General features: G+C 47.6%; 1 protein-coding gene and 1 long non-coding RNA gene across 2 annotated transcripts in view; one reads left to right on the top strand and one right to left on the bottom strand.

The window, feature by feature from the left end:
• The window catches only part of PPM1F (protein phosphatase, Mg2+/Mn2+ dependent 1F), a 64270-nt gene that overhangs the window by 22093 nt on the left and 22389 nt on the right, over positions 1–19788 (top strand). The window contains exon 2 of the mRNA XM_075898280.1: positions 12176–12306. Coding sequence (XP_075754395.1) covers positions 12176–12306 — 131 coding nt within the window. The remainder of the gene's footprint in view (positions 1–12175; positions 12307–19788) is intronic.
• Positions 1–19788, bottom strand: part of LOC112547735 (uncharacterized) — an 82777-nt gene that overhangs the window by 9314 nt on the left and 53675 nt on the right. The window contains exons 5-6 of the long non-coding RNA XR_012895973.1: positions 8182–8289; positions 6415–6522 (exon numbers count right to left, since the gene is read on the bottom strand). This is a non-coding gene — a long non-coding RNA (uncharacterized LOC112547735). The remainder of the gene's footprint in view (positions 1–6414; positions 6523–8181; positions 8290–19788) is intronic.

Raw genomic sequence — 19788 nt, forward strand, 5'->3', positions numbered from 1 at the left:
AGCATTTTATATAGACAGAACATGGACCTGGCGCAAGATCGACCGCCTAATAGTATCTATAGCAGACCACTCCAAGGGCAATCCATTGTCTTCCCAGCGTCTGTACAACATCATAGTCTCTTGCATCACCACGTGTCACTTGATCCTCAAAAAGCCCCTTCAGACTCTACCTAGGGCGCACTCCAGGGCAGTGGCAACATCCACGGCATTTGTCAGAGGAGTCTCACTGCCAGAAATCTGCAGGGCATTCACATGGTCCTCAAGCTTCACCTCTATGCAGTACAGGCAGTCCCCGGGTTATGTGGGTCCGACTTAAGTCAGACCCCTAGTTACGAACTGGGGGGCCCCGCTAGTGTGGGGTGCCTCCCCCACTGTCGCTGCCTCTGGAGGTGCGGGGGGCACTTCCCCCCAGCAGACCAGGAAGACGCGAAGCGGCTTTTCTCGCCACGGAGGACGCGAGCGGCGGGACCGCCGAGACGCGCCGCGGTCCCGCCACCTGCGTCCTCCGCAGCGAGAAAAGCCTCTCCACGTCTCCCTGGTCTGCTGGGGCGGGGGGGCGCACCTAGTGCGTCCCGCCCCCCCAGCAGACCAGGCTTTTCTCGCCAACGCCTGGGGTAGAGCAGCTGGGGGGCTGCTGGGTTGGTCCCACAGCGCTGAGGTCAGCCACTGTTCAGTTTCAGCAGCTGGGTCAACTGCTGTTCAGTTTCAGCAGCTGGGTCAGCCGCTGTTCCGTTTTCAGCTGCTCTGTCCCGGGCTTCCTGGAATTAGCTGCTGATCAGTTTCAACAGCGGCTGACTTGGTGGCAGCAGGGGGAGAGCAGCTGGGGTGCTGCCGGATTGGTCCCACAGCGCCGAGGTGCGGCGCTAATGGACCGACCCAGCAGCACCCCAGCTGCTCTGCCCCAGGTGTTCCCAAGTCAGTCGCTGCTGAAACTGACCAGCGGCTGACTACAGGAAGCCCGAGGCAGAGCTGGTCTTTCCCGGACTTCCTGGAATCAGCCGCTGATCAGTTTCAACAGCGGCTGAATCTGGACGCCTGGGACAGAGCAGCTGGGGCGCTGCCGAGTAGGTCCCCGCAGCGCCGCACCTCGGCGCTGCGGGGACCAACCCGGCAGCACCCCAGCTGCTCTACCGCAGGTGTCCCCAAGTCAGCCACTGTTGAAACTGATCAGCGGCTGATTCCAGGAAGTCCGGGAAAGACCAGCTCTGCCTCGGGCTTCCTGTAGTCAGCCGCTGGTCAGTTTCAGCAGCGACTGACTTGGGAACACCTGGGGCAGAGAAAATTACATGCTGAGGTGCTGCCGGGTTGGTCCAGTAGCGCCGAGGAGCGGCGCTGCGGGACCAACCCAGCAGCACCCCAGCTGCTCTGTCCCAGGCGTGTCCGATTCAGCCACTGCTGGTCAGTTTCAACAGCGGCTGAATCTGGACGCCAGTTCCGACTTACATACAAATTCAACTTAAGAACAAACCTACAGTCCCTATCTTGTACGTAACCCGGGGACTGCCTGTAGTTCGGCGGTGGATGCCCGAGTCCTTGGCAGGACTTTCGGTTATTGATAAGCCTGAACTCCAGGAACGCAACACAAGTACTGCTACAAAGTCATCATGAGTGGAGCACCCGTGAGGACCACTTGAAGAAGAAGAAGTTACTCACCTTCGTGCAGTAACAATGGTTCTTCGAGATGGATCCCCGGGGGTGCTCCAGGTCCCACCCTTCCTCCCTGTTTCAGAGTTGTTTCTTTTTGTATCCTTACAGACACCGAATGGTGAGAGGAAATGACAGGTAAGCCAGGTGTGCATGAAGATCAAAGGCGCGAATGGCACATGCTGCACACCGCGCATGCACAATCCGGCTGAATATAGCTATGCAAAGCCTCCAAGCTGCGGCTCCGGGACGAGCCCGACACCATGAGTAGAGCACCCACAGGGACCCCTCGAAGAACCATCCTTACTGCACAAAAGTGAGTAACTTCTTCATTTTTAAAAGTGCCTAAAGGACTTGAATAGGGCTTTAGGTATTGATCAGTCCTGGCAAGGTCTCATGCTACCGACTACCAGGTTGTATAGAGCTTGCTTTTCCTTGTGTAGCATACTAGAAGATCTGCCATCTTTCGTACAATTCTCAGTTTTTAAGCAGCTGTAATCTGGGCATTTTCAGGCTTGTGTATGGTGTAGCAGTAATCTTTAGTGCAGAAATTTGTGGGTATTCATTGGGTTTGCATGTGAGCTGGTTTTATATTTCCTATTTCCAAAAAAAATTGTAAGATTTTGATATGTGTTTGCTTTGTGGAGGAAGATATAATGTAACAGAAATCTGTGAGAGTTTTATGATAGAATCCTGAAATTAGGGATGTTAAAATGTGTGTAATTTGCTAACCCGGTCACTGCTTCAGTTGTAACATGGTTACTTGTGGGACAGTAGCCAACTCCCTGGGAGTCAGTGCATGCCAGAAGCCAGCTTTTCAGCGGTTCTGTATGAGCTTTCAAAATGCTTTGGAATGTTTGAAGGAGAGGAGCTATATGCATATTGAATGCTGTAATTGTCTTCTCTGATAAAGATGTCTTTGTTTTTTACAATGAGAACTTAAATGTTAAAATGTGAGTTTCTTGCTGTAAAATCCTATGCAGAGACAAGACATGTATGGTCTTCACTGTGAGATAGGTAGGTGAATTCAGCACTATAACCTTTGCCTCCAGTTGACCTTTCATTGTGGTAAAATTGCCTTCACTAAGGGATATTAGTTATCCTGTGATAAAGCTCTTGAGTCCTAAGAGCTAGTCAAACAAATTCAGAACTGTTTACTACTAGACCGTGGGCAGAGGTTAGGCAATTGTAATCGACCAGTGTTTTTCATGGGAATGGAGCTGACAAATAGTGCTCTCAGGACTTCTGTGAGAGGAAGCAGACTCCTTCCCCTCCCTTTGTTTTATCGGTTGGAAAATGTCTGTGCTGTCTTAGCACCCTTCCAGGGAAGACACATGTACATTTACTCTCTCCACCCAGCAGGGTGACCTTGATTAGCTTGACAGGCAAAGATTTCATGTCCAATAATAGGTTAAATTTTTTATATTTTGGTCTAAGCTGGGTTTATGGAGGAAAGATTTTTCTCTGTTCAGTCAGCTCTAAAGAAAGACTATATAAGTAACTGCAGTGAAATTGCCCTGAAAAACAGTACTGATGTGATGAACTGGGAAATATTTTGACTCACTTTCCCTGTTCAATTGCATGTTACTTCCTTACTCAATAAATGGAGTTAAAATCAAAGGGTGCTATAAAGGGGACCAAGCAGGAAAGGTAAAATAACAGATAAAATAGCACCTATACTCAAAGGATCTTTTGTTTCATGGAAAGATTTTCGTATCTGACTCTATTCAAGTTAGGATGTTCTTACTAACCCCAAAGTTTGGTTTGGGATCTAAAGGAGACCTACCACTCAAAGACCTTAGAGAAGAGATTTTTATTTGAAAGAGAGAAGCTGACTAGGCTAGGACGTGTGTCTGAAAAGAGTGACAGTCTGACTGAGAGACTCAAAATGTCTACAGTGTAACTGGGAGGTGTAATTTCTGGCACCAGTAAATATATAGGTACTAGAGACGTTAGCATGTACTCAAATTCATGGTTACACACAGCCTTATTCTCTCCACCCCCGCCTCTCTATTAGAGATGGGAGCTAGTGTGTGTGGGGAGCTGGCTCCCAGGGAGTCAGATACCTCCCTGCCTCTGATACAGAGGCAGCAGCATCAGGGTACGGGGACAGGCAGGAGCTGATAAAGCTGGTATACTGGCTTCCGCCGAGCTGAGTGCCCTCTCTGACCACCCCTTTGCTGCTTCTGTATCAGAGACAGCAGTGTGGGGAGCAGGAAGGAGCCCATACGTGTGGGGGGCCAGCTTTTAAACTGGCTTAAAAGTTGGCTCACCGCGAGCACCAGCTCCTGCTTTCTGCCCCTGGTATGTAAATATGTAACCACTAAAAAATTCAGCGGTTACACGTTCACACAAATACACACATTTTAACATCCCGAATAAGTACTACCATTCAGATTGAACTAGCACACTAAAAATAGCGGTATTGTTGTGGTGGTCTAGGTTAGCCACCAGAGTACATACCTAGGGTCCCAAGTTGTACTCTGACCATTAGCCTTAGCTACAATGGCCACATTGTCATTTTTAGCTCAATCAGAGGCAGTATCTACTGTATTAGGAGTGTTAAAATGTTAAGCTTGACCAGAGTAGGATGTGCCTATCTACTTAAGCTGGGAATTACACCTTTCCCCAACAGTGCAAACATACTCTCACAGACTGGGACATGAGCTATGGAATGATAGTGGAAGCTTATGTAAGAAAATAAGTATACGGTTCTTTGTGCTTATAGACGTAGATTTAAAACAACAATGTACTGTGTGGGAAAAATAAGTTGTATTTTGTTGGAGAAGCTGTTCCTGTATAATTGCAGACATATACTGTCACAGGTTCCCAAAGAGAAGCTTAGAAGGATACTGTTCTAGAAATTTCAATGGAAGGAATACTCCCATAGATTCAAAGATGTTCACAAGATTCTGAAACTGTCCAACTTTAAATAGTTTAAAAGAAGGTTTGTGGTTTCATGGACAGGGCCCATTGAGTACCATGTCGCAAGGAGTTTTAAACTAAGGATTAAAATCCCATTTAATCGGTTAACTTAAAGAGGGCTGAGGGGGAGTGACTGCCCTCTGCACCAGAGATGGCTGAACCAGACTGAATGCTGGAGCAGCTCCTGCTTGGGGCAGGCCAGGGCACACTGCAGGCACGGGCTGCTCCCATGTCAGAGCAGTCCCTGTCCATGGGGTTTTGGAGCTGCTCCCAGCCTGCTGTGGCCTCCCTGCAGTCTGCTGGCTATTGAGGCGGAGGCAAGGCTCTGGGGGCTGTCCCCTTCCAGCAGTCCTGCCTGTGGCCTGCAAGCAGTTGGAGACAGGGGTGAGAATCCAGGGACTGTCTCCGCCAGTGGTTTCCTCTAGGGTTGCCAGGTGTTTGGTATTTACCCAGACAGTCTGTTATTTTCGCCTCCTGTCTGGTTAAAAAAAATTCAGAAAATAATGGACACCTAAGATGTCCGGTATTTTCTGATTTTTTCCCCCCCGGACAGGAGGTGAAAATGCTGGGCACCTGGCAACCCTACAGACACTCAGCACCTGGCCTACCCTCCACACTCCCCCTGAACCTCCCTTGGCCCCCAACACCCCCAGCAACTGACCCCAGACCCCATGCTTACTTGGTTCCACAAGGCTGCTGGCACAAAATGGCTGCTGGCAAAAAGACCAAGGGGAAGCAATGACTCTCCTGGGTCTTAGTGCTCAACTGCTTCCCTGTTCCTATGTGTCAACTGCTTCCCTGTTCCTATCCCTGTACTCACTCTTAAAGGGGACATTCTGTTTTAATGTTTTTTTTTTTTTTTTTGCTCAACAGCTTTGGCCTCCCCACCTTTTTTTTCTTCAACAGAATTTTTTCCTGGTGTTTTTTCTTGGGGGGGGGGGGGGGGAGGGGAGGGCAATGTTCGGTATTTTTGTTTCAACCATCTGGCAACCCTAGTTCCCCCCTCAGCCCACAGGCTATCTGAGGAGAGACCAGGCTCTGGGGGCTACCTCCGTCCAGCTGACAACCCTGCAGGCTGTCTGAGGATTTGCCCCCTCTCTAGCTGTCTCCCTCACAGCCTGTAGGCTCTTGGCAGGGGGCAAGGCTCTCTCCTCCATCGGGTCCTCCCTGCTTCCTTCAGAGTATCTGGGGGAGAACCAGGCTCCAGGGGCTGCTCACCTCTCCAGATGCCTCCCTCCACAGCCTACAGGCTGTGGGGGTTGGAGCGAGGCTCTGGGGAGGCTGCCCCTAGCCTCCAGTGCCTCTTCCTCCCTTGGCCTGTAAGCTATCTGGGATGGGGGCGAGGCTCTGGGGCTGCCTCCAGACACCAGAGGGTCTCCCTCCACATCCTGCAGGCTCTCTGGGGTGGGGCAAGGCTCTGGGGGGCCAGGCTCTGTGTTTGGGGTAGGGGAACTTTTTACCCAGTCTGCTGGCTGGCAAGATGGCAGAGCCCCAGCCCTGCTGGTCGCTTTTTTTTTTTTTTGCTGCAGCTGCCCCCAGTGGCCACTCTCAGTATCATGTTCCTCTGCTGTGCCCCTCCTTTTTGCCTTCTGTGGTCCCATTCCTGGCACTTCCCATTTTCCAGGCACAACTAAACCCCGATTGTGCTTTAAGTTAGGATAAGAGGAAGCTGCATACCAAATTTGGTGATCCTAGCTCTTTTAGGAGGCATTTTTGAACAAACGGACTCACAATGTGCAGACACACTTGAATGGACAAACAGACTGACAGGCAGATAGATAGGAAAAAGGACAAATAAAGTAATCAAAACATTGATTATAAAATAAGGTTTTCATTTTAACATACCTTAACCTCCATTCCGTGTAGTGTCTTTTCCGGGGGAGAGGGAGGAACTTGTTTGACAGGTCGTATCAATGGTTAATTGAAATAAGCTGAGGATGTTATTGGGTTTGTCTTTAAAAGACAAAACAAGAGAGAAGATAAAGGAACAGCAAAGATTAAAAAATGCAGCTTCTGCCCCTGGTTTTGTCACTTGCAACTTCACTGCTGGAAAACACTGGCGCACAAATGGTCTTCTCAGCTACTTTGGAGGCTTGGTCAACCTGTGCCAGTATTTGGATGTTTGGAACTTAAATTTTAGGTCCCTGTTTCTGGTCACAGACTTCCAGCAGAATTGCAAAATATATAAGCTTGCTGGCTAAAGCAGACTTTAATTCAAGGATAGAGAATCTATGGTCTACAGGCCAGCTCCAGCTCCTGGCTTGCCTTGATCTGGCCCAGGAGTCTTGGAGCTCCCTCACCTGTCCCCTGTAGCAGGGTGAGCTGGGATGCCAGCATTGCAGCAAGTCTCTAAGTCTTAGCACCTCACTACATAGCTAGAGTATGAATGCTGGCTCCTTGCTGCAGTGGGAAGCCAGTGCTAAAGCCCCAGCATAGCCATCTCTGCATGGTGGGGAGCAGGAGGGGTGTGTGCTGTGTGTGCTGCTGTTCTTCCTTCCTTCTCACTGGGAAAATGGCAGCAAAGGAAAAGCTCTATCCCTGTGCTCACCTGCAGGCACCACTCCCATCACTCCCAGTGGCCAGGAATTGTGACCAACTGGAGTGGTAGGGGACAGTGCCTGCAAGCATAGGGTGATATAGAGCCACCTGTGCCCCCTGGGAGTTGCGCCAGGTAACTGCCCCAGCCTCTGCCCCCTCTAGCTCTCTTCTTCCCCTAGCCTGCTTGTGCACCCTACATCCCAGACCCTGCACCGCCAACCTCAGCCCACACTGCCCAGAGCCTGCACCCCACCCCATTTGTCAACAGCCCCCTCCCATCCCCTGTACATTGAACTTCTCATTTTTTGGCCCTACCTCAGAGCTCAGGGTGCCCTACAAAATCTTCTAGTCCTGGGCCCCCAGAAGAGTTATTAGCTCTGAGGGAAGACCTGAGCATTTGTGGTCCCACCCCAACCAGAGTTAGAGCACAAGGGGAACCTTGGCATCCCTCTCCTTCTCATTGCTGAAATTAGACAGAAAGAAAAGGGAGGTGGAGAAAAAAAGGACACATTTGGGAGGGAAGGAAAGAGACAGTCTCACATCCCAGATTGTGTTCATAATTTAGCCAGAGCTGATGGATGAGGCAGTATCATCTGCATCTTTCTGTTCTACCTAGTATGGTCAGGATGTGTCTCCTGGTTAGGATAAGAAAATCTACTGTCCCAAGAGATGGTGGGGGAGCTGTCTTGTTGGTAAAATCTGCTCCTTCTCCTTTCCTCTTTTTGTCAGCCCGCATTGCGTTTTCCTCTTTGCTAATTTTCAACCCCCAAAGTATCTTTGTTTAAAAAAAAAAAATACCTCAAAAGGAGGTGTGGAATAGCCAATTCTCTCATTACCTTGTCCACAATAGGTCCAGTTTCTGACACACTAATTTTGATTAATTGATCTCCAGTCTTCTATTCCACTTGTTTTCTAGTCACACTACTCAAGAAGTGTTAAGATCATCAATAAAACCATTATAGTTTAAATTAATTCGGGCTTTCTATCTTGTTGCATCTTTTATTAAACAATTTTCTATAATAGGTCATTATGACAAGTAATGAATTTTCATTCCATTTTTACAGTTGAGCTTACCGTTAAGGTAAATTGTAGGCCCAGTTATCACAATAGTCCACTCTCTGTTGGACCTGCTGAATTAGTCATGATTGATACCCAGGGATCTGTAACCCAGTTCTTACTGATCTGAAAGTAAATAAATTCCAGTGTTAGCGACAAAAGGATTAGAGCCTGTTCCCTAGGGGGGTGCATCCTTAGAGAACACTCCTGCAATAAAGATCATGAACACACAGGCACCCTCTGTTCCAAACTTCATATTAGCTCCTGTTCCTCTATACAGTCTCTCTGCCACAAGAAGAGAAAACTGTAACTGTCCATTTTTCCCTTTGTCATTTATCAAAGACAAACAAAATGATGTAAACCTTCTGCTTAAGAGCATTTAGGGCTGGAGCTTGTTAATATCTATTTTGAATCTCAAACACCATTGCCATGGAAATAACTTCATATGAGTTAGAGTAAATAGGAGACATGGTAGATATCTTATCTTCTAGTGATCTTATTGATGATCTTATCTATTAGTAAAACCCTAACTTAGCTCAAAACATCTAGGTCTCTTGCAGATCTAAAAAAGATACTGCAAAGTCTTTTATCACATCTCACTTGGCAGTGTCCTGCTCTGCTTCCTGAAAATGCTAAGGAATCTTCAGTGAATTTCCTTTTGGGGGCTGAGTGGTAATGGGCAAGAATGGAAGGAAATGATGCGCTATTTTGTAATTGTTTTTCTTCACTGAAAGGGCAAAACATGTATTAGGAATGTTGCATACTTCCTGTGATTAGAGGTCGCAGTGTGACATGTGCATTACAGCATTTCCGGTGCTGTAAGGTTTTGTCTAGGGCTTGGTCCATACTGAGTCAAGGCTTTTTAGGTACAATCTTGCCTACCCTGGAACCAAGTATTGAACATCAGCTGGAAACCTGGTTTAGTTTTCAAATTCCATTCACAGGGCACCATAGTTAAGTCTGGAAAAAATCCTTAATGGCCAGTAAGAGACACAGTTAAAATATACTGTGATTTCTTTTCTTGTTCCACCCATTTTCTTTCCTGCTATTTTCCTCTTATTATATTGTGTTTCCATTTCTGAAGATAAAACTTACATTGCATTTAATCATGATACAAACACTAGCACCTTTTTTAGAGTATGATGCTAGTTTGGGTAATTAACATGTTTGAAACATCTGTTGACAAGCTATTTTACTGAATTAAAGTTCATATGGGAATATAGGCTTTAAATTGACCAGCCTAGCACATGTTAATGTATATGCTACTTCATCTATACTATAATGTTAGCTAGAACATGTTAATGCCTTTTCATCGTAGACCTTATTTACACTACCACCTAAGTCAGGGGTTAGTGAGAGGTTAGTGAGAGGGGCTGGTGGCGGCAGATGCCTCCATCTGACCGTGGCAGTCCAGCTCCAGCTCCCTTCTGACAGCTGCAGTCTGTGTCTAACTGCTGTGCGACTTCCGAGCCTTGACTGCTGCAACAGCTTGGTCCAGCTCAGGCTGTAGCCACAGCAGCCTGGCGAACAAGCCCTAATCAGGGTCCAGTCCCAGTCCTGGCGTAGGCCCTGCAGACTGGCCCCCATCTGGCCACAGGAAGGGCTGTGGCATGGGTAGGAGGGGAGGCCACAGTCCATCTGCAGTGATCTTGGTTCAGCCCCTTGTCCAGCCACTTCTGCCCAGCTATAGCAGCCCAACCCCAGCCAGGTAAGGTAATCTGTCCGTAGGCCCCCTACATACTCTATTTCTACAAACCCCAACCTCCTGCCCTGAGCCCCCATACACCTAACTTTGACTCCTTCACCCAACATCCACAAACAGCACCCCCAGCAACACCAGATGCCCCATTAGGGGTACATCTATATTACATCTCTCTGTCGACAGAGATGTAGATTAGGCACATCGAAAGTGCTAATGAAGTCAGGATTTAAATATCCCATGCTTCATTAGCATAAAGTTGGCTGCTGCTTTTTTTCAAAACGGGGCTTTTTCGAAAAACAGACTGTGAAGAACTTCAAAAAGATCTCACCGAACTAAGTGACTGGGCAACAAAATGGCAAATGAAATTTGATGTGGATAAGTGTAAAGTAATGCACACTGGAAAAAATAACCCCAACTATACTTATAATATGATGGGGGCTAATTTAGCTACAACTAATCAGGAAAGAGATCTTGGAGTCATCATGGATAGTTCTCTGAAGACGTCCACGCAGTGTGCATTGGCAGTCAAAAAATCAACCAGGATGTTAGGAATCATTAAAAAGGGATAGAGAATAAGACGGAAAATAACTTATTGCCTTTATATAAATCCATGGTACACCCACATCTTGAATGCTGTGTACTGATGTAGTGTCCTCATCTCAAAAAAATATATACTGGCATTAGAAAAGGTTCAGAAAAGGGCAACTAAAATGACTAGGGGTTTGGAACGGGTCCCATATGAGGAGAGATTAAAGAGACTGGGACTTTCAGCTTGGAAAAGAGGAGACTAAGGGGGGATATGATAGAGGAATATAGAATCATGAGTGGTGTGGAAAAAGTGAATAAGGAAAAGTTATTTACTTGCTTCCATAATATAAGAACTAGAGACCACCAAATGAAACTAATGGGCAGCAGGTCCAGAAATGGCTATTAGCCAGGGGGTAAGGAATGGTGTTCCTAGCCTCTGTTTGTCAGAGCGTGGAGATGGATGGCAGGGGAGAGATCGCTTGATCATTACCTGTTGGATTCACTCCCTCTGGGACACCTGGCATTGGCCATTGTTGGCAGACAGGGTACTGGGCTGGATGGACCTTTGGTCTGACCCAGTATGTTCTTCTGTTCTTATGTTCTTTTGCTCTCTTAACACCACTAAGACCTATACTTTTTTTTAAATTTTTGAAAACGGGGGTTGAATTTTTGAAAATTAGGGTTGAATTTTTATAAATATGGACACCCTTTAGTATTAAAGACCACCAATTTATGCAGGCCTACCCCAAGTATTTCCAGGAAACTCAGCTCCCATCCCCAACCTGTCTCTGGCCTGATCCTGTTTTATTTCATTGCCTCTCCTCCCAGACATCCTCAGCAGTGAATTTTTTATGCCTGCTGAGGCATATTACATATGAAAGAATTTTAAAGTGTCTGAATCTGCAATTTCATTATTTAAAGCCTTATCATGAGTCTCTTTTGTGTTTAAAACTCACGTAGTGCATATGAAGAAGTACAAGTTATATCTATACAAAGCCTGGTCCACATTGGATAGTCTTTTCACTTCCACTGTGCACTGGCTTTGTGGAATCTTGGCTTAGTTGAAACTGGGGACTGAAAAGCTAGAGGCAAAACATTCCAGCCTCTCTGACTTATGATGTTCTAAGATGGTACCTTTTCTCTTTGCTTTGAAATTCAGTCACCTTTCCTTCCACCCCTCCAAAGTGTATTCAAGCTCTGGATGCTATATGTTTAGTCATGTGTACCATGCACGGGGTTCTAATATGCTTTGTAATAATACAACAGATAATTATCCACATTTCAAGCAAGAAATCCATAAAAAAGTGTGTGGTGGTGGAAAGAGGAATAATCCCTATCATATCTGTTTAAAAAGTAATGAATTAATTAACATGGCACACACTGAGAGAAGCGAAGTGCCTGAGTTCAGAGCTTTGTTAGGACTCAGAGATTTATTAGGACATCAGAGAATATCAGAGCACAAAATGCACTCTGCCTGAAAAAGTAAAAACGAAGCAGTAGTTTGAAATCACACTTTATGCACCTTTGTTCTCAAGGGAATTGCTGTCTCTGAATGTAAACTGAGTTTAGAGACTTGTACCTTTGAACAAATATTGGTTTTACTACTGTCTGACAGTTGTTTTCAGTGGTCTCTAGAGATGTAATAAAGTTACATCCCTGACCAGGAGTAAGAATTAGTGATAGCTGCTGGAGCTTTCCAAATTGTTTGAGCCCTGACGTTGCTGACTTCAGGAAGGCCACAGTTTATTTTAAGTTTTATTCTCTTTTTTTCCTTTACAATAGGGATGCACCACCAATTCTTGCAGCATCTTTGATCCATGCAGCAATTGATGAAGTGCTACAGACTGATCTTTCTGCTTTTAAGAAACAGAGTGTGGAAGAGGAAGAGGAGGGAGACCAAGGAAAGTTTATCTGTAAGTATAATATCAGTCTGGATTTCCACAGGTTGTCTGCTGGAACACTTGCAATTAGAAATACTTCCTGGAATACCGGGTGGGATATTTTGGCAAGCAAATAGGCAGAGCTTTCATCATTTTTACAGTATGTGGGATGATGGATGACTTTGTGGTCAAGATGCAAACAAGGACCAGCAGTTTAAAAACTGTTTATGGGGTGCATAATAAAAAGATGATTTTCAGAAAATGCTAATCTGCCTACTTCCTGGTAATCAGAATTGAGCCACAATGGAAAGAGTAACTGCATTCCACCTCTTTTATTGCTAAATGGAGAGACTTCTGTGAAGAGTTGATTTAATCAGTTTTTCTTGAGTCATTAACCTTTTGTAATTTTGAAGTGCATCTCTTTCTTAAAATGAGTAATCTTTTAAGTGATTAGCTAATGGTAGTCTCTTAATGTGCCTTTTCAATCCATATTTGGAATCAGTGGGGTCTCTACTATCCAGCTGCATTAAACATCATAAGTGCAACCCATTTAAATTTTTGAGCATCTCTGCCCACACTCAAGGTCAAGATGCCAGTACCTATGGTTATACTAGAATCTGCAAGGCTCAAAATTCTAGCCCTTTTATTTGGTGAAATAAGATCATCAGTACTGTATGCACCACGTAATGATGGGTGGAGAACTGTACTTGGTGCCTCCATTCCCTCACAACCAGCTGATATTGGGGAAGGGGGCACACAGTTGTGTACTATTGGAGTACCATGTTACAGCCAATTCCATTGCATTTATTCATTAGGATTTTTGACCTTAAGCTTTACCAGACCTTCTTTTACCATTTGCTTTGGCGCTAGAATGAGAGTTGAATGCTTCAGGAATTAAAAGTTACAAACAGAAATAGTCTCTTGGGCAATCTAATCCATCCCAGACAATGAAATGTTATTTTCTGTTACTTTCTCCAATCTGGCTTTTAAAACCCTACAGGACAGGGGCTTCCACTTCATATCTTTCAAGACTAATATAGTGGCTACTATGTGTCATTGTTCAGAAATCTTTTCCACTATTTAGTTTAAATTTTCTCTCCTAATTTCATCCCATAACTCTTGGCTGTGTCCTTTACAACAGCCGGAGCCAGATGGAACCCTCCCTCCCCCTTCCTAGGAGACTGGGAAATGGGCACCTTCCCTCTTGTGGCAGGGGGGAGGGAGGCAGGCAGGCCTGGAGTCGTGTGGCCTTTCCCCCTTATAGGGTAGGGGGGCTGGAGCCACATGGCCTTCCCCCCTTGCAGAGGGGAGCTGTGAGCTGTGTGCCCTTCTCCCTCGTGGGAGGGGGAGGGGGGCAGCCTTGGCCACGCCCAACCCTCTAGTGGCTGGAGGGAAAGAGACAGGTCAGCTATGGCCTTGGCGTGCGCTCGCGCTCTCTCTCTCTTTTTCCCCCTTCCCTTCCCTACCCCCCTCTCCCCCCTGTGGCTGGAGGGAGAGAGCCTTGCCAGCTGTGGACACAGTCCAGCCCTCTCTTCTCCGGGCAGCTGGAGAGAGAGAGCCAGGCTAGCTGCAGCCTTGGCCCAGGCCAGCCCCCTGGTAGTTGAGGGGAGAGCCAGGGCTAGCCTAGCCTTAGGGGACCCCTGGCAGCTGGTGGGAAGATCCAGGGCAGGCTATGGCTGCTACACCTAAGCCTGGTCCTCTGCGGCTGCCTGGGGGAGAGCCGGGCTGCATACCTCCAGAGAGGAGATTTGGTGAGCGTAGCAAGCGGGGGCACTGCCCCCTAGTTGTTTTTAAACAATCTTTTCAAGACTCTGGCAGTTCTTTAGTCCCACAGACTCAGGAAACCTTTTTCATTCATATGCCAACTCAGTTTGCTTTCTCAGAATTGAGCTGAAAGAAAATTGGTTCCATCTGCTGGGATAGGTGAAAACTGCAGGCTGTGATGGAAAACTGAGTTCTTTAGCATTGTGATCATTCTCAAGAGCTTCAAGTACAGGTTGGATCTCCCTGGTCCAGCACCCTGGGGACCTGACTCTTCCAACGGGGGAGTTTACCAAGTCAGGGATGAGCAATTCTCACCGTCTGCTGCTGTCCTCTGACCTTTCTCTGAGGGCCGCCAGGCTTCCCTCACAGTCATCATTCCTGCTGCTGTGCCTGGCCACCCTCTTTCCAACTGTGGGACAGTCTCCATTCCCAGACTCTGGAGCTAGGCTCTGGGCCAAGTCAGAGGAGTCAGAGCTGGGGGCTACCTGCTTGCCTGGGCCACTCCAGCACAGCTTGGGCAGGATTCTGCCAGCCCAATGCAGATGTGGCCCTGCTTGCCATCCCCACATCGCTGGGGTCCCATTGGCCTAATGCAGTCAGGATCGCTCCAGCCTAGCATGGTTGCCTGTCCAACTGGTTACCTGCTAAGCATTCCAGTAAAATTAATGCTTACCAGGTAATGGGTTAACCTTTCTAATCCCTAGAGGGAGTCTGGGGTGCAGGAAGATGGGCAGGGACTGGGAGGAGGGTATGAGTAGGGCTCGACAAATAATGCAATCTCTCTTTGCCTGTGGCGAGTAGATTGCAACCGGGAAGACCCGGGTTCGGGCGATCTGCTCATGCGCAGATCGCTGGACAGCGTGGCTGGCAAGCAGGGCTCGCCGCAGTTCGGTGAACCCTAGGTATGAGTATGAATTCAGGAGAGTATTCTAACCTGGAGGAGAGGCATGCGGATCAGGATCTTTGAGGGGTTGTGGCCTGTAGCAGAGGTGCAGGAGAAGGGGCAGGGTAGGAATGTTAAAAATCATGTATTTGTGTAAATGTGTAGCTGCTGAAATTTTGAGCAGCTACACATTTACATGCGGGGGGGGGGGGGGCAGGCAGAAGCTGTTGCTCACAGGGAGCTAAAAAGTATGCCCCTACGAGCACCGCCCTCCCTGCCCCTTACACTGCCTTGATAGAGAGGCAGCAGCACAGGAGACTGCAGGAAGCCAGTGCTTGTGGGGAGCCAGCTTTTAAGCTGGCTCCCCCGTGTACCACTTCTGCCTGTCCCCTACTCCTACACTGCTGCCTGTGTGGGACAGGACTTGATGACCTCCAGTTTCCTTCCAGTCCTATGATTCTGTTAATTACAACTTGTGCTTGCATATTGTACAGGTTACACAAGACACAATGCTCAAATATTGACTAAAAGAAAGATAATAAATAAGTCATGTTGGTACTGTCTTCCATCCTGTCAGTGGTTACCCAGTTAAATGGTATAATTTTAATTGTTTAACTGGGTTAACTATTTAAATGGTTATTTACATCCCTTACTCTCTCAGACCCCATACCCCTACCAGTACCCCAGTCTCCAATTCAGAGCTCCCTTCTGCTCCCAACCTCTATCTCAGACCCAGTACTTCCTCTGTTAATATCAAGAATACGGCCCTTGGCCATTTACCAAATTCTTGGAATGGCCCCCATATAAAAAATTATTGCCCATCCTTGATCTAGATCATCCCTAATGATTGTTTGTCTGGCCTGTTTTTAAAAATCTAGGCAGTTTATTTTAGTACAGTACTTAATGACTAGGGATGTGAACAAATAACTAGTTACCCAGGAGCAGCCTGCAGCCCCCTGGAAGGGCTGGTGGCTCTGAGCCCACGCAAGCTGGGACTCAGCAGTCTAGTGTGGGGCCAGAAGTAGAACTGGTGTGGGGAGGGAGGCTGCCAGCTCCCAGCCCATGCAGGCTGGGAGCGAGCAGCCCAGCACAGAGTCAGAAGCAGCCAAGCTGAAGCAGCCCCTGCTTGCAGCGCAGGGGCTCCCCATCCCCGCTTAATCACTTAACCAGTTAAACTTAAAGTTTAACCAGTTAACTAATTAAATGGGATTTTATATCCCTATTAATGACCTGACAGCTAGGAAGTTTTTCTTGATGTCCAGTCTAAACCTCCTCTGCTGCAATTTAAGCCAATTGCTGCTTGTCCTGTCACCAGAGGTTAAGAACATTTTTCTTCCTGCTCCATGTAACAACCTTTTAGCTACTTGAAAGTTATGTCCTCTCTCAGTCTTCTCTTTTTCAAACTAAACAAACTCAGTTCTTTCAGTCTTCCCTCATAGGACATGTTTTCTAGATATTTAGTGATTTTTGTTGATCTTCTCTGGACTTTTTCCAGTATGTCCACATCTTTCCTGAAATGTGGTGCCCAGAACTGGACACAGAACTCCTGCTGAGGCCTAACCAGCGTATGCTAGAAAGGAGAAATGAATTCTCATGTGTTGCTTACAATACTCCTGCTAATACAGGTTGGACCTCCCTGGTCTGGCACCCTTGGGACCCAAATGAGGGAATTTGCCAGATCAGGGGAGGTCCCCTGCTACTAGCCCCCCAGGATACTGACACTCACTCTGGCTGGCTCCGCTCCAGCCCCATTGCCCCAGGGCTTCAGCCTGATGCTACAGGGCTTGGGCTCAGCACACTGCCACCAGTCAATTGGGGCTCTCTGGGGATGGAGCTCCCCAGCTGCAGTGGCCCCTCTTCTGCCCCACCCAGGGCTTCCCAGGAACTAGGCTCTGAAGCTGCCCCACTTCTGCCCTGCCATGCCGAGGCTTCTTGTAAACAGGGCTTTGTGGCTGCCCAGCTTCTGTCCTGCACATCCAGGGCTTCTCAGGGATAGGTCTTTGCAGCTGCCCTGCTTTTGTCCCACCCAGGGCTTCTCAGGGATTGGGCTCCACAGCTGCCATGCTGCTGCTGTGCTAGGATGGGGCTCCACATAGACAGGGCTCACTGGTCCCACTGCTGCCCTGCCCAGCTGTGGCTCCCCGGGGACAGGGTTCCGCAGGGATGGGCTTGCTGGTCCTGCTGCAGTCCTGGCACAGGGCTCACTTGTCTGATGGCGGGGCTCCCCTCTGCTTAACTCCCTGACTCACTCACATTCCTGGGCACTGGGGTTTTCTGGTCCTGCAACATCTCTGATCCTGCTGGACCACAGATGTTGCTGGACTAGAGAGTTCTGGATTTAAGAGACTCAACCTGTATATCCCATACTGTTTGCTTTTTTTTCCTCCTAGTGTCACACTGTTGACTCATATTTACCTTGTGGTACACCATGACCCCCAGGTCCCTTTCTGCAGTACTCATCCCTAGACAGTTGCTTCCCATTCTGTATGTGTGCAACTGATTATTCCTTCCAAGTCAGGTACTTTGTATTTGTCCTTATTTGAATTTCATCCTAACAACTTCTGATGTCTACACTATTTTTGTGTTATGTCTCCACTAGTTTTTCCACAATACAGGGATTTTTTTTAGCATTAATAGGGGGTGGTGCCCTCTGCTCATTACACTCGCCAACCCCCATGTCTCTGGGAGTAGGCAGGTTGCCAGCCTCTTGGCCCCACCTCCGGCTGCTAGGGAGGGGAGGGCTGGCGGCTGCGCCATCCCTGGCCTCTCAGTGCTCCCCCAGCCTCTCACCTTTGGCCCCTCCATCTCTCTCCCCCAGGTCACAACCCCAGTCTCTTGGCACCCCTCTGGCCATTAGAGGAGGGCCAGAGCCAAGTCAAGGGACAGCAGGGGTGGCAGTAGTGGCTTCTCGGTGTGCTCTGGGGCTCTGATGCTCTGGAACCCTGCAGCAAACTGCTGCCTCCACCTGGCCTGCTTTTGGGCTGCTGCCGACCTGGTACTCTAGCCTTGAACACCCTCCCACCCGCAAGATTACAGTGCCAGCACTGGATTCCTGAGGGGGAGAGGAGGGAACCCCAAGCTTCTGCACTGGATTCAGCTTGCGGGGAAGCGCATGCTGCTGTGGGGAAGGTAATCTCACATGCTCCACTGGGTGCAATAAACTGGATACCCTCCATTCTGCTGCTGGCCTTCTGCCAGCATTTTCTTTTTACTCCAAGAGCTAATTAGTTTCTTGATAGTTTTTTTTTTTTTAAATCAGGTGGTTTTGGTTTTAGTTTAAAGAAGTTTAAAGAATGCCAAGTGGATCTAGGCCTTTGGAACTGTGGCACAGAGTTCACAAACCACTTAAAAATTACAGGATAAAAATAAAAATGGACAAATAGTAAGCAGAACCAGAACAAAAATCACAGAAAAAAGAGAGATGAAACACAATATAAAAGGGACATAAAAAAAATGATCTGATGAACTCCCTCTCTAAACTCCCTGTTAGCACTCACCAAGAATGACTCAAGGTCATTCTTGGCCATATCGTTAGTTCTCCACGTGGGAACTAACGATATGGTCAAGAATGACCTTGATTGGGTTACTGCGGATTATGTAGTGCTGGGAAGAAGGATCCAAGAATTCAGAGCGCAAGTGGTGTTCTCGTCCATCCTCCCTGTTGAAAGGACTGGGCGAATTGAGGACGTAAATACGCGGTTGTGCAGGTGGTGTCACAGAGAGGACTTTGGTTTCTTCGACCATGGGACTCTGTTATGGGCATAAGGATTGTTAGGAAGAGATGGGATCCACCTAATGAAGAGAGGAAAGAGCATCTTCGTTGGCACGCTTGCAAACCTAGTGAGGAGGGCTTTAAAATAGGTTCGCCGGGGGACGGTGACCAAAGCCCTGAGGGGAGTAGGAAAGTCGGATAACGGGAAAAAATGCAGAGAAGAACGAGCAAGAAAGGAGGACCCCTGATTCGAATGGAGAAGATAGGGTGGTCAACTGGTTACCTGAGGTGTTATTCGAATGGAGAAGATAGGGTGGTCAACTGGTTACCTGAGGTGTTTGTACACTAATGCGAGAAGCCTGGGCAACAAACAGGAAGAACTGGAGGCCCTGGCCCAGTCCAAGAAATATGATTTAATTGGGATAACAGAGACTTGGTGGGATGACTCGCATGACTGGAGCGCTGTCATGGAAGGGTATAGATTGTTCAGGAACAACAGGCAGGGGAGAAAAGGAGGAGGAGTTGCACTATATGTAAGAGAGCACTATGATTGTGCTGAACTCCAGTATAAAGAGGGAGAAAAACCTGTTGAGAGTCTATGGGTTAAGTTTAAAGGAGCAAACAACAGCATTGATGTTGTGGTTCGTGTCTGCTACCAGCCGCCAAATCAAGTGGATGAGGTAGATGAGGCTTTCTTCAGACAACTGAGAGAACCTTCAGATTGCAGGGCTTGGTTCTTGTGGGGGACTTTAATCACCCTGACATCTGTTGGGAAATCAATACGGCAGTACACAGGCAATCCAGGAAGTTTTTGGAGAATATTGGGGATAACTTTTTGACACAAGTGCTGAAGGATCCGACCAGGGGCTGTGCACAGCTTGACCTTCTGCTCACAAACAGGGAGGAATTAGTAGGGGAAGTAGAGGTGGGTGACAACCTGGGAAGCAGTGATCATGAGATGGTAGATTTCAGGATCCTGACCAAAGGAAGAAAAGAGAGTAGTAAAATACACACCTTGGACTTCAAAAAAGCAGATTTTGACTCCCTCAGAGATCTGATGGGCAGAATCCTCTAGGATGCTAACATGAAGGGGAAAGGAGTCCAGGACAGCTGGTAGTATTTTAAAGAAGCCTTACTGAAGGCACAGAAAGAAACC

The sequence above is a fragment of the Pelodiscus sinensis genome, chromosome 15, assembly GCF_049634645.1.
Source record: "Pelodiscus sinensis isolate JC-2024 chromosome 15, ASM4963464v1, whole genome shotgun sequence".
Classification (NCBI taxonomy): domain Eukaryota; kingdom Metazoa; phylum Chordata; order Testudines; family Trionychidae; genus Pelodiscus; species Pelodiscus sinensis.